General features: G+C 45.0%; 1 protein-coding gene across 3 annotated transcripts in view; it reads right to left on the bottom strand.

Annotated features, from left to right (window-relative positions):
* Positions 1 to 8,809: 8,809 nt before the first annotated feature.
* IGBP1 (immunoglobulin binding protein 1) overlaps positions 8,810 to 12,847 on the bottom strand; it is a 38,577-nt gene continuing 34,539 nt past the window's right edge. For 2 of the 3 annotated variants that reach the window (XM_027093618.1, XM_027093617.1), the window contains one exon: positions 8,810 to 9,226. In XM_027093618.1, coding sequence (XP_026949419.1) covers positions 9,087 to 9,226 — 140 coding nt within the window. In that variant the 3' untranslated portion in view covers positions 8,810 to 9,086. The remainder of the gene's footprint in view (positions 9,227 to 12,847) is intronic. The other variant, XM_027093619.1, reaches the window with a different exon arrangement.

Raw genomic sequence — 12,847 nt, 5'->3', positions numbered from 1 at the left:
TGTTCTGAGGATTGAGTGAGTGAATGTAAAGCACTTAGCACTGGGCCTGGCACACAGGAGGTATTACTGTAAGTGTTTCCTATTATTATTCTTCATTTAATAAAATGAATGTCTACTGAACATCTATTATGTTTCAGGCTAAAAGGCTTGCTTCTGCACACCAGCCTTTTCAAAATTAAAGATTGTCTCCAGGTCCCAGGCCTGTGGATTCCTTTTTTCGGTAACTATCTGTTGAGTGATTACCGTTTGCCAGGTGCTGTTCTAGGTGTTGAGGATTCTTTGGGGAAGAAGATGGGCATGATTCCTGCCTTCATTGAACTCACAGTCTAGTGGAGGAGACAGACATTATAAACTTACGAAAGGGGCTTCCCTGGTGGTGCAGTGGTTGAGAGTCTGCCTGCCGATGCAGGGGATGCAGGTTCGTGCCCCGGTCTGGGAGGATCCCACGTGCTGCGGAGCGGCTGGGCCCGTGAACCATGGCCGCTGAGCCTGTGTGTCCGGAGCCTGTGTGCCGCAGTGGGAGAGGCCGCAGCGGTGCGAGGCCCGTGTACCGCAAAAAAAAAAAAACAAAAAAAAACTTACGAAACTGTCTATACACTTGAATTTCTGACAAGTGCCCTAAAGGAAAAGGCCAGTAATTCTCCGCATAAGGCCTCTAATGTAGGTGCTCAAAAAAATCTTCTGAATGTAATCAAAAAGGTTGCTAGGAAAATTAAATACAAAAAGGTATCAAGTGTCCTACAAGTACAAGGAAATATTGATTCCTTAGCCTTTTCCAGGAATATTAGTGGAACTCTCTCTCCCTCCCTACCTCCCACTCTGGCTTGGGCCTCCTCGATTAGACTGACTAATATGAATCTTCAGAGTTGAGCTTAGGGGACGGTTTTGGTGTACCGTGGGATGTACTGTCCTCCCCCAGTGTACCCTCCATGGCCACTTGACATGCCCCCCCTCCTCCTCTTCCTCTTTCTTTTCTTCCCCCTGGCTAGCTGGGGTTACCAAGCTGCTTCCTGGGGGCTAGTTGGCCACATACAGGGTGAGACGTATTAGATCACGTCTGCTCAGAATCTGCAGGGGAGAAGGGAGAGAGGTAAGAGGTGGGCCTGGGCTCTTCCAGGGCAAAGCACAGATGTGGGGAGGGCGAGAGTATCCCGGATAGACGAGTTCCACAGTGCTGCCAGCTCCAAGGCTGCTTACCAATCAGGTCTCTACCCCGCTTCACTTTCAGATGGGTAAATGGAAGAGGCCTAGAAAGGGCTCACACAGGGTGCTAGATGCAGGGCAAGGACACACCGATTTCCATTTCTGTCTCCCTAATGTCCGGCTCAGGGCCTGATACAGTGTAGGCATTCAAGTGAATGCTTGTGGAACAAATAATGAGGTCTGGTCTCCTGGTTCCTTAAGCAAGATGGACTGGCAGGGCTGGGCCATGACCCTGATTTGCCAGCCCTTTCCCCTCCAAAACAAAGAGCATACTGTCTGAGCTGGAGCCTTCCTGAGCCAACTGGACAAGTATAACATGAACACCAGTGAATGTAGTAAAAGCAGGAAGAAGAGAAGTAGGTGAGCAGACAAATCCTGAATAACCAGCACTCATGATTTCCCAATTACAATCCAACCAACCAACAAGCAAACCCTTAGCTGCCTCGGAGTAAGCAGTACCAAAGGAGAGGTGGCCAAGAAGCACAAAAGGGTCTGGTAATTTCATTCATAGACATTTAGGGCTGATATGATTCTAACCCTCAGGAAACCCACAGTCCAGCATGTGAGGTGGATGGAATCACAGACACCCGTATGGGGTGCCGTGGGGTGTGCAGACGCAGATGAGAGAAGCATCCACCAGCCTGAGGAGGGCAGGGAAGCCTCTATGGAAGCGGGGGTGCTGTGGTGAGGAGAAAGGGTGCAAAAGGCATGGAAGGACAGCAAGGGGAAGACTGCAATTAGCTCACCAAACCAGAAGCTAAGAAGCTTTGCAGGAACAACAAAAAACCAAAGAAGACTGGAAGGAAAAGGAGAGCGAGGGGACCGGGGAGCTCAGAAGAAGTGGGTGGAAGCGAGGTAAACTCTGAGAAAGAAGCAGCCCTAGGATTCTTCTTCCTGGATTCTGAAGGTTCACCCTCAGTCTTCAGAATGACTCATTTCTAGAAAGCTTTGGATAGCTGAGGTTTTGCCATAATGTGTTTTCTTCTGATCGTTCCCCTTCAATCATACTCTTACTTGGTTCGGTACTGCAATTTCAGCAATACCTGAACAGGAGAACCTATTTAATGCCAGTCAATGGGCTAGGTACTACACAAGGGACATACATAGTCCCTTCTTTTACCAAATTTTTATTGAGGTTCTACTACAAGCCTGGCATTATTCTAGGTTGACAATCGTGTGTGTGGTGGGTCAGGGGGCTGGCAGGGAGTGAAAGAAGTACACACATCATCAATACAAGGATTGGGGCCATCAGAGAAGTACAAAGAAGATGGAGGGGAAGGCTAGTAGCTGTGTGACCTTGGACAAGACACTTCCCTTCTCTGAGTCTTGGTTTCCTCCTCTGGAAAAAGGGACTAATCATATTTATTTGCTGTGAGGAGTAGTGGTAATGTTTGAAAAGTTCTCGGGCAGTGTCTGCCACCCAGGAGCTTTTCCATGGTACTGGTACTCAGCTGTGTGTGTGGGGGGGTGGCATTTGCAATGGGCTTCAACAGGCAGAGAAGTAGGGAGAGTGATCTGTCTTGTGACGGCTGGGGAGACACAAAAGTCTGCAGGTTTGCTTTGGCACAGGGACTAGTTTCGTTTGACGGGAGCCTCAGGTTTGTGGAGGGGAGCAGAAGGAAAGAAGACTGGACGTTGGTAAGTGGGGATGTCTTCCTCATAAATCCCTTTGTGTCTGCAGATCAGCAGCTCTAGAAGGAACCTACAGAAGTAAATGAACCCAGGAGTAGTGGCTGGAGGTGGGGACCGAGGAGGTGGAGGGTGGGACAGAACAGGGTGAGTATTTCAAAATCTCTTGGAAGTCACTGGATCACTTCTCAGGGCAGGCAGGCTCTGGGGAACAGCAGCATCTAGCGCCTTGGTTCAGGCTAGAATGACTGACTATGTCTATTTGCCAGAGGCTGAGGAGTTGCCCGGGATGCAGGACTTTCAGTGCTAAAACCAGGGTGGTTTGGGGCTCATTGGGATAGCTGGTCCCCTAGTTCAGGCCTTTGTCACTGTCTCCTGGACTCCAGAAGGCTGCTCCCAGCTGCTCTACCTTCCTTTGGTCCTTTGCTGCTAGAGGATTGCTATCAAACACAGCTCTTACCCTCTGCCCTGTTTCTTACCCTCCAAAGGTTCCCATGGCCTCCGGGATCAAGTTCGAAGCCCAGAGCCTGGCCTCCAGAGCCCTTGCTCCACTGGTTTCTGCCCTTCTTGAAAGTCTCACTTCCCATAACTTTCACACCCCACCAGATACAGCCTCCTTTCCCAACCAGGAAGTGCCCTTTGCTATTCTGGGCCTTTGCCCACGGTGGTCTCTCATCAGCCTAAGTCCTACGCATGCTTCAAGTGACTGTGAAAATGTCATTGTCTGAGATTCTCCACCCTGCTCTCTCCTCTGGATTCCCAAGGTACGTTATACATACTTTTGGGAGAGCACATATCAGGAAGTTAGTTTGAGAGTGTAGACCCCACTGCTATATCCAGCTTCTAGTGAGATGCTTCATGTACAGTAAGCTTTTGGTATATATATCTTGAATAGTCAGCATATTCACATGATTCAAAATTCAAAAGGGTCTATAGGGAAATTCAGTGAAAAGTCTCCTTCCCACTCCTGGCCTCTAACAATCCCACACCCCTCCTCCTCCTCCAGGGAAATTTTATGCGTGCCCAAGCAAATCAGGTAATTTGCTTTGTTAAATGAATAAAGGAAATAACAGTAGAAACCGGGAAACGATCCAAATGGTCAAAATCTGGGGGGGCCTAAGTAAGCTATTATATAGCAATCTTATAGACAATCTGCAGTCATTAAAATTATTATAAGGTAGACTCTGTAGTATATGATATGGTAAGCTTTCAAAGCAGAGTATAAAGCAGACCTCTCCACTGAATACACTTTGTGAAAATGTGGTCCCTTCCGTGATAGGATGAAAGGGGGTCTGAGAGAGAAATGATTGCTGCTTTAAGGTGAAGGGATTCTGGGTTTCCTTTTATGTAAGGTTGTTTGAATATGAAAAGAAAGAGGCTGCATTATTGTGAATCTGCCTGACGAAGAAGTGTGATTCATGATGGGACTCATTCATTCAGTAATTCATTCTGCAGACACTGAATGCCGGCTTTGTCAGGAGAAGGCCAGAAACAGTGCTGAGTTTCCCAGGAAGAGCACTAAGTAGGCAACAGGCCCTAAGAAACTCTAATGGAGCCAGAGGGGTGGGGAGTGTGATGAGTTCATTGCCAGGCTGTTGAATTTGAGTTTTTGTTCATCAAGAGGAGCGGTGTGGTAGATGACAGGATATGGGTCAGGGAGCTCAGCAGAAAGGTCAGGGCTAGCACTGGCCATCAGCATACATGTGGTGAGTCATGGAAGCCGGAGGTGGGGTGAGCTCACCCAGGCAGAAGGTAGACAAGGAAAGGAGAAGACAGGTTCCATAAAGCGGGTGAGGAGTCTTTCTGCCAATCACTCAATGTCCCTGAGCCGGGGACAAGGGCACCAGGGTAGCAGAGGCGGTATCTGTCGCTGAGTGTGGGAGGGCCTCAGAGTTCAGGCAGAAATCCTCCCTCCCAGCCCCTGGCTGCCAAGTCTCATGCGCTCACAACCTGGGTCTGGTCTTAGCTGTCCAGGAGGGCCTGGTAGATCAAGAGCGGGGGCTTTGACGGGCTCAGAAAATGTGTAGGAACCCTTAAGTGAGAGGGTGGAATAGAGAGAGGGTTTAAAAGATTCACTTGTACCAAGATCGGATAGGGCTGGAAACAGGTGGGCCTGGCACTGGGAGCAGGAATGTTCTACAGGTTGAGGGATGTAGGGCCCCAGGAAGGGGAGAGTTCTGAGTCCGGGGTATTCCCCCAGTGAGCAGGTCTCAGATGTGCCCTTAAAGGGCCTGGCCGGCAAAGCTGATAGAATCGTTGCTCAAAATTTAGACAGAGAAAGGGGAGGGGTGATCCCCAGAGCAGTGTGCCAGCGGGGTATCTCGCCCACCTTCCTATGTCCCCCGTGCTTTGTGCTTCCCGGGGAGCGTGGCAGACTGGAAGGACGTGGCCTGTGGAATCAGGCCCACCTGGAATCCAGGCCCAGCTCGACACTTAGGGCTGAGTGATCTTTGGGAAATCCCTTCTCTGAGCCTCAAGTTCCTCATTTACAAATTGAGGCAATAATAATATCTACCTTGGGACGTTGTGAGGATTAGAAATAGTCAACTCCTAGTATACAGTAGGTGCTCAATACACGAATTCCTGTTATTTGTGCTACCACATGGGAATAGGATGGCCTAAGTCATTGCTGAGTTGTACTCTCTTGGAGGGATTTATTGCCAGTTGGGACAAGAAACTGAAATCTTTTGTTTACCATCTTTTCACATACATTTGTCAAAGGCGGCCTGGTGGGCAGATAAGTAAAAACCGGTTCTCAATTTCCACTGCATGTAACAATTCTCTCCTGTGCTGGTCATCTCTAGCACACAAAGAAAAGCATGTTCACAAACCTTTTCGCTGGTGGTGATATAGATAGAAGACTGAGAAAGCAATAGGGGGGCAGGGGTTAAAATAAGTTGTGAAATACTGAATTTAAAAAACAATGCATCCCCTCCTCTGGCCGCCAAACTTACATTTGTGCCATGTTTTCTAATTGTTCAAAGTCCTTTTCCATATTTGATTTCATTTGCTCCTTTCTCTGGCCTGTGAGGTAAGTAGGCCAGATGTTGTCAGCATCTGGGAGGGGCTAAAACTGACAGAGCTGGTATTAGAACCCATACCTCCTTGCTATGGAGCATGAGTGAACTGAGCCAGGTTAAACCTTGGATGAATGGGTGAAAAGCAATCTGTGAGGAAATGATGTGCAGGTGTTGGAGGGAGCTGTTTTGCAAGGAGACAAAGGAAGGTCACAGTGCCGTCTTGTTGGGTGTCTGAAAGAGCCGGGTGGCAGTGTATCTGTTGTGCTGATGAGCAAACCGGAGGCCCACAGTAAGCAGAGGAGGATTTTGGAATTCAGTTGCCATAAGAGAGGTGGATTTAGGTTCAAAAGTTTTATCCTTTGCACGTTGTTTTAGATGACAGCAGTGACCCCGGTGACCTGGATGGCCCTGGCTCACCCGGCTAGGGAGGGGCAGAGCCCTGAGGATTGAGACTCAATTCAGAAACCTTAACTCCAACTTCTTGGGCTTGAAATCAGCTCATTCGGTCCCCTGCCCTGTCTTTCTCACAGGGGTGTTGAAAAGAATAAGAGTGGAAAGGACAAATCACCGCATGATGGCATTAAAAGAAGTAGTGCCCAGCGTTCACCTTTTCCAAATAACTAATTGGCCTCCATGTGAGAGCTACAGAGGGCAAATATTTTGGCTACACTGATATGTTTGCATGGTCTATGTATTAGCTGTGTGCTGAAGTAAGTCACTCACTGCATTTCCCCAAGCCAGTTTCCTTCCCTGTAAAACGAAGGCATCATCTCCTGCCTGATGGGTTGTGAGAATAAAATATGCAGCATATGTGAAATAAGCATAGTGCATACGATGAAGCAGTACTGTTATCTGTGGAATGCTCTGAGTCCTAGCTTCCTGAAGTCCATCAAACCCAGCTCACCCTAGGACCCTGAAACGCCTTGTTCCGGTGGGAGTAGAGAAGGTGGTTCTCTTTTTGTTTTCTCTAGCCGCCTGGCAGGCAGACTGAACTGGGGAGGAAAATGGAGGGAGATGGGTTTGCTCACTGCCTCAGTCTTATCCCCCAGCTGAGGGGGAAATGGCGGGGGGAAGCGGGCTGTCATAACCTTTTCTTCGGTGAGTCAGCTAAAAAGAAATTTCTAGAGCTCCAATAACGTATAAGTGGTGGTTTGGGTTTGGATTTTTCAAGCTGCTCCCTCTTTTTAAGCTGCTTTAAGATGCAGAACTAAAAGCACACGCAATTGGGAAGCACATGGAAAATGACAGAAGCACAGCTTGTTGCTAATGTGAACTTGAAGAAATCACTCAGCTTCTCCGGGCCTGTTTTCTAATCTGTAAAATGGGGATAATGCTACCTATTTTGCAGGGTCATTGTGAGTATTAATAGCGTGTGAAAGTGCCGGGTCTGGTGCCTGGCACAGAACAGAGTTTCCAACACCTACCTGTCCATTTCCTTTCCCTTCCTAGTGGACAGACCATAGTCACTGAGCTCAGACGAAAATACTTATTCTTCAGCCTATTATAATGGCTGCCATTATTCATTTAATTCTCACAACAACCCTATGAAACAGCTCATCTATAAACATAGAGGAAACAGAGGAGCAGTTCAGAGAAGTTATATTGCCCAACGTCACACAGCTTTCAACTTTTAAAGCCAGGATTCAAACCCACTTTGTCTAGTTTGCCTCTTAGATATCAGAATGTGAGGGGGCTTCATCAGGCTGGATCTTCTGGAAGGACCATCTTTAAGTAGACTCAGACCAAGGGGATAACCCCAACCTGGCCCATTTGGGGAGTGAGCTCAGGGTGGAGTTCAGGGGCACGAAATAGGCCATTGCTAGAGGCAGCCTGGCAATAACTGGAAGAGAACTACAAATGAATGTTTGCTTCTCAAATCTGTGGGGAAGTTAATCTGTGCTCTACCAGTTTCAGGAGCTTATGCTGTGAGGGTACCATGAATCCTTTATTAAGCAGTATGTATTTAGCAATAAATATATTATTGGTGGTCTTCTGTCATCTCCACTAAACATAACGTCCTACTCATCGTCTGACAGCCCTCCATTTACCACCCTACAAATGAGAGGGATCTGAGTCTCCTTTTCAAACCCCTGTCCTAAGCTAGGCTGCAGAAGCTAGAATAGGAAGGCTGAGTCATCTTAGAAGAAAATGAAGTGTACCAAAGCCACATAGAACAAAAGTATGTTTTCTAGATCGTTTGTTTTAACACATGGCTGCTTTTCTAGGGTATCAACCCGGGAGCTGAGGACGTGTCTTCTCTTTACCGCAGAAAGTAGGTACCCTCCCTTGTCATCTGTGCTGTCTCCCCTCCTCCACTCCCAGTTATTGGCATGACTGCAGGTACCTTATTAGCTAGCAAAATGACTGCCATGGCACACTGACCGCTTGGGACTGTGCCAGGTATGGCACAGCATGGGCAAAGAGGGCCAAAATGGTCTTCCAGCAGCCCACTTAGGAGCTAGGCTACGGCCTGAGCTGCTCTTACCCTCAGGGTTCTAGGTAGTTCCAGAGTAAAGGCCCTGGCCTCAGATGCTCATACAAGGATGGCTCTCATAGTGCCTTATCGGTTTCCTCATTTCTCATGGCTGAAGCAAGGAAGATTGGGTAGATAGGATTGTTCTGTTCATTTACAGCTATAATTCCTGAAAATAGAGCCGTGTGGCAGGGCAGGTCCTGGCTTTTGTGCTTGTCCCTTGTAAAGCAAGTGTTGGGTTAGTTCACAGCACTGGGGTAGAAAGGAGAAAGCAAGCTCCAGCCAGCCTGGGCAGCTCTGATGCTGGCTAACTCACTGCCCACATCAAAGGGAGATGACGAGGATCTCTCCATAAGCCCAGGGACCCACAGCTGACCCCCTCCCCTCACCCCCTGGAAGAAAGCAGCTGATACTCGTATTTCTGCACAGGCTCACATGATAGAGGGGACTTTCATTTTTCAAAGAGAATTCATACAGCCATTGATTATACAGAACCATTTCTCAGTACTCTTTTATTTCCACTTAAGAAAAGTGGAATATACCATGATAGGATTATAATTCCAAGACAAGATTGTTGGCTCATCATGTAGGGTACAAATACACACTTAACTGACATTTTAATGAACGCAAAGCATGATTAATTAAGCATCTCTGCCTTCGTTGTACACGGCTGAAGCAGGAGCCCAGGGAGGGGAAGACTGCACAGCTTTCCTTGGTGGGGAAGACAGAAGCCCCTGTAGTCCTGTCTTGTTGTGGGGAGACTAACCCATGTTCTGTCGGTTGCCATAGCCCCTAGGATGGGTGTCCTTCCAGTCATCCCACTCCCGAGCTCTGTGGACTGCCTGTTCATCATCCTCTTCCTCCTGTTCCTGATCTTGTTGCTGAGCTGCTGTTTTGAACTCTGCCCAAGTGGAAAAATGAGAAAGCAGGGGTGAGGGAAAGAGTGACTGTCACGGGCCCCAGCTCCACTCTGAATACGACCACGTAACAAGAGAACAAGGAATATATACCTAGCTGCCTACCCTGGGGCCAGCAGAACTGGGGAGAGTACTTACTATTACTTAACAGGTGACATGTTAAATAATAGTAAGACAGGATCCTCTGAGTGGTTTTCACGAGAAGGCAAAAACATAAAAGTTGCCCCTCAAAATGAATTCTATTTTGGGAAAGAATTCTTGCTAAAATGGCCAACCCCTCATAACAGAAAACGAAAACACCAACTGACCAACAGAACCCCAGCAAACCAAAAACACTGAAGTGTTTCCATAGTATAGTGGTTATCACACTCGCCTGACAAAAACACTGAAGTAAAAAATATTTATGATTTTATGATTTGTGATTTGCCAGGGAGGTGGGACTATAGGTGACTTCTCCTCCTTCATCCATTTCCTTTATTACAGTTCTACAATTCTGTGTGTGTATAAAATTGGAAATCACAGGGCAGTTGAGCCTACCAGAAAAGAATGTGTGTTATTTTGCACGTTTGGAACAGGGTCTGAGGTCCAAATGGCACTTGTCATGCAGTGTACCAAATACTAGGTCTCTTTTGCACTATTTTTTTTCTTTCCTTTGTGAGGTAAAGGAACATTTCCTAGCTACCTTGAATTTGCCCACAAGAAATACTCTCATTACCATGATAAAGAATGAAATATGTGGGGAATCTGACCTCTCCTTACAGCTTAGGAGTCTTGTGTTCTGTTTTTCTTTTTTTTAAACCCTTTTACTGTAAAATAAAAGATACTGGAAATCATACAAAAATATATATAACTTAAAAGTTGATAAGGAGGCTATACCTTTATAGCCTTCACTTGGGTCAAGATATAGATTTTCTGTACCCATCCCCAAAGCTTCTCCATGAGCATCTACCAAATGACACCCTGTGCTCACTGGCAGTTAATCCCCATTCCTTCCCTCCCTGGAAAGCACCAATCTACCTTCTATCTCTATAGAGTTGCCTATTCTGAACATTTCACATAAATGCAATCAAGTAACGTGTGGTCTTTTGTGTCTGACTTCTTTCACTTAGCATAATGCTTTTGAGGTTAGTCTTATCCATTTTCAAATATTTTGATATATTTTTAATTTACAGGTTTGTTCTTCCATCCCTTTCTTTCCTTACAAGTTCTCTGTTGAAGAGGCTGGGGCATTTGACCTGTAGTTTCCCCAAATCTGGATTTTGCCGACCGCATAGTCATGATGGAGTCCAACATGTTCTTCTGTATTTCTGCAGATTGGCAAGTGGACACAGAGCTTGATATGACTCAGGGTTGATCCCTTCTCATGAATACAGGTGGTGCTGTCCTCCCCCAGCAGGTGGCACATAGTATCTGTGTCTCATATGTTGTGATGTTAGCAGCTGTTGATGCTCAATGCCTAGATTCATTAATTTTCCCAGGATTTCAAAATGGTGATACTCTTTAACATTTCTTTTTTTATTAAGTAGAATGCTTTTATAAAGAGAGGCTTTCCCTCATCTACTACTATTTAGTCACCCAGGAAAAGAAAACAAGATTAATGCTTGATTCTTCTGCTTTAATTTACCATTTCTCAAGGTAATAAATTGGTTCCTTATCATCCTCTGAAATTGAACAATTTTTGTTTTAACTATAGTTATGAACTCATGGATTTAAACATATTTGATGGGTTTCAATGAATTGCAATGATTTCTAAAAAATATCCAAATAAGCTTTCTAACTTTAGTTTTAATTTACAGAAAAATTGAGAAGATAGTACAGAGTTCTTATACATCCGTACCCAATTTCCCTTATTGTTAACATCTTACATTACTATGGTTTGTGTGTCATAACTAATGAACCAATACTGATACATATATAACTAACAACTAAAGTTCATACTTTATTCAGATTTCCTTGGGTTTTACGTAATGTCCGTTTTTTTTTGGTTCCAGGATCCCATCAAATATTCCATATTACATTAGTCCTCTGTCTCCTTTGTCTCCTCTTGGCTGTGAGAATTTCTCACTTTCCTTGTTTTTGATGACCTGGACAGTTTTAAGGGGGACTCATCAGGTATTTTGCAGAATGTCCCTCAACCTGGGGTTGCCTCCTATTTTTCTCATAATTAGACTAGGGTTATGACTTTTGGAAGAGAATAACAGTGAAGTTTTCTCCTTATCACATCAAACCAAGGCTACACACCACCACCATGACATCACTGCTGATGTTAACTGGGATCACTTCAGGTAGTGTTTGTAGGGTTCCCAACTGCTCCCCCCTCCTTCTATACTATAGTCTTTGGAAGCAAGTAACTAAACATAGCCTACACTTAAGGGGTGAGGAGTTGTGCTGCACCTCCTTGAGACAGGTGTATACACACAAATTATTTAGAATTTTTCTGTAGGGGAGATTGGTCTCTTCGCCCCCATCTATTTATGTAATCATTTATTTCTATCACTATAGACTCACGGACACATTTTATTCCTTGTGTTATAATCCAATACTGTTATTTTCCTGCTCATATTCTTCCAGTTTTGGCCAGTAACAGTTCTTTCAGAAGGCCCTGTGTCACATTAACATACCTCAATAGTTTTTTCCTTGCTGTTGTTGTTTTTTGAGTGCTTCTTTATTTTCTAGTACTACAAAATATTTCAGGTTCATCTTGTATATTCCCTGTCCAGCCTTAGAATTATCCATTTCTCTAAGGAGCCCTTTAATTGGAGAATAGTATTAGAAACCAAGATTTGGGCACTAGACGTGCTCGTTGCTACTGGCAATTATCCTTTTTCAAGCCAAACTGTCTCTGGCCAGTGGAAACGTCTTCAAAGTGGCTTGTGAGTCCTTTTGATATGACCATAGTAGTCTTTGAAAGCTTCTTTCCTATCCTTTATGACAAGATGTTCCAAGCTCATCTTATTTATTTCCTGCTGCAAGCTTGGAATTAGCTATTTCTCTAAGACATCCTGGTTTCTTTTAATGGGAATGGTATTTCAAGAACAGAACCTGGGTTACTAGGTGTGCTCATTGCTTCTGGGCTGGTCATTGTTTCAAGCCTTTTCAGTGGATAAAGCAAAAGTGTGTGTTTGTGTGTGTGTGTGTGTACTTTTCAATAAAATTTCTCATGAGTTCATATTCAGGACTACAGGGGTGTTTTGTTTCTAACTCAAATTCTTTTGAATTACATCTGTATTCTTCCACATTAAAAGTCTTAGCTCTCAAAGACAGAGGATGATGGAATTTGAATATCTCATAATTACTCAGTTAACATTATCTCACGTTACACAGTCCTGGAATAACACTAATACTGTTACCAATATAATTGCTGAGAACAGTTCTTTTTTTGCATATTCTTTCCCCATTTCTCCATTAAAAGTTACACTATATCTACATTACCAGAGCACTGGGCATATAAGCATTAATACTTTCTCTCTTTCAAATCTCATTTAGTCTTAGTTCTACAAGTAACTATATATTTAATGCTGACTGATAGTCCTTATATCAATGTCTCTCTCATCACTTTGCTTGTCTTAAGCTCATTCTCTAGCAAATTTCTCAGAAAGGGATCA

Source organism: Aethalodelphis obliquidens, unplaced genomic scaffold (genome assembly GCF_003676395.1).
Source record: "Aethalodelphis obliquidens isolate GAN/ISIS:26980383/991018 unplaced genomic scaffold, ASM367639v1 scaffold85, whole genome shotgun sequence".
Lineage (NCBI taxonomy): Eukaryota > Metazoa > Chordata > Mammalia > Artiodactyla > Delphinidae > Aethalodelphis > Aethalodelphis obliquidens.
This window is presented reverse-complemented; position numbering and strand designations above follow the sequence as displayed.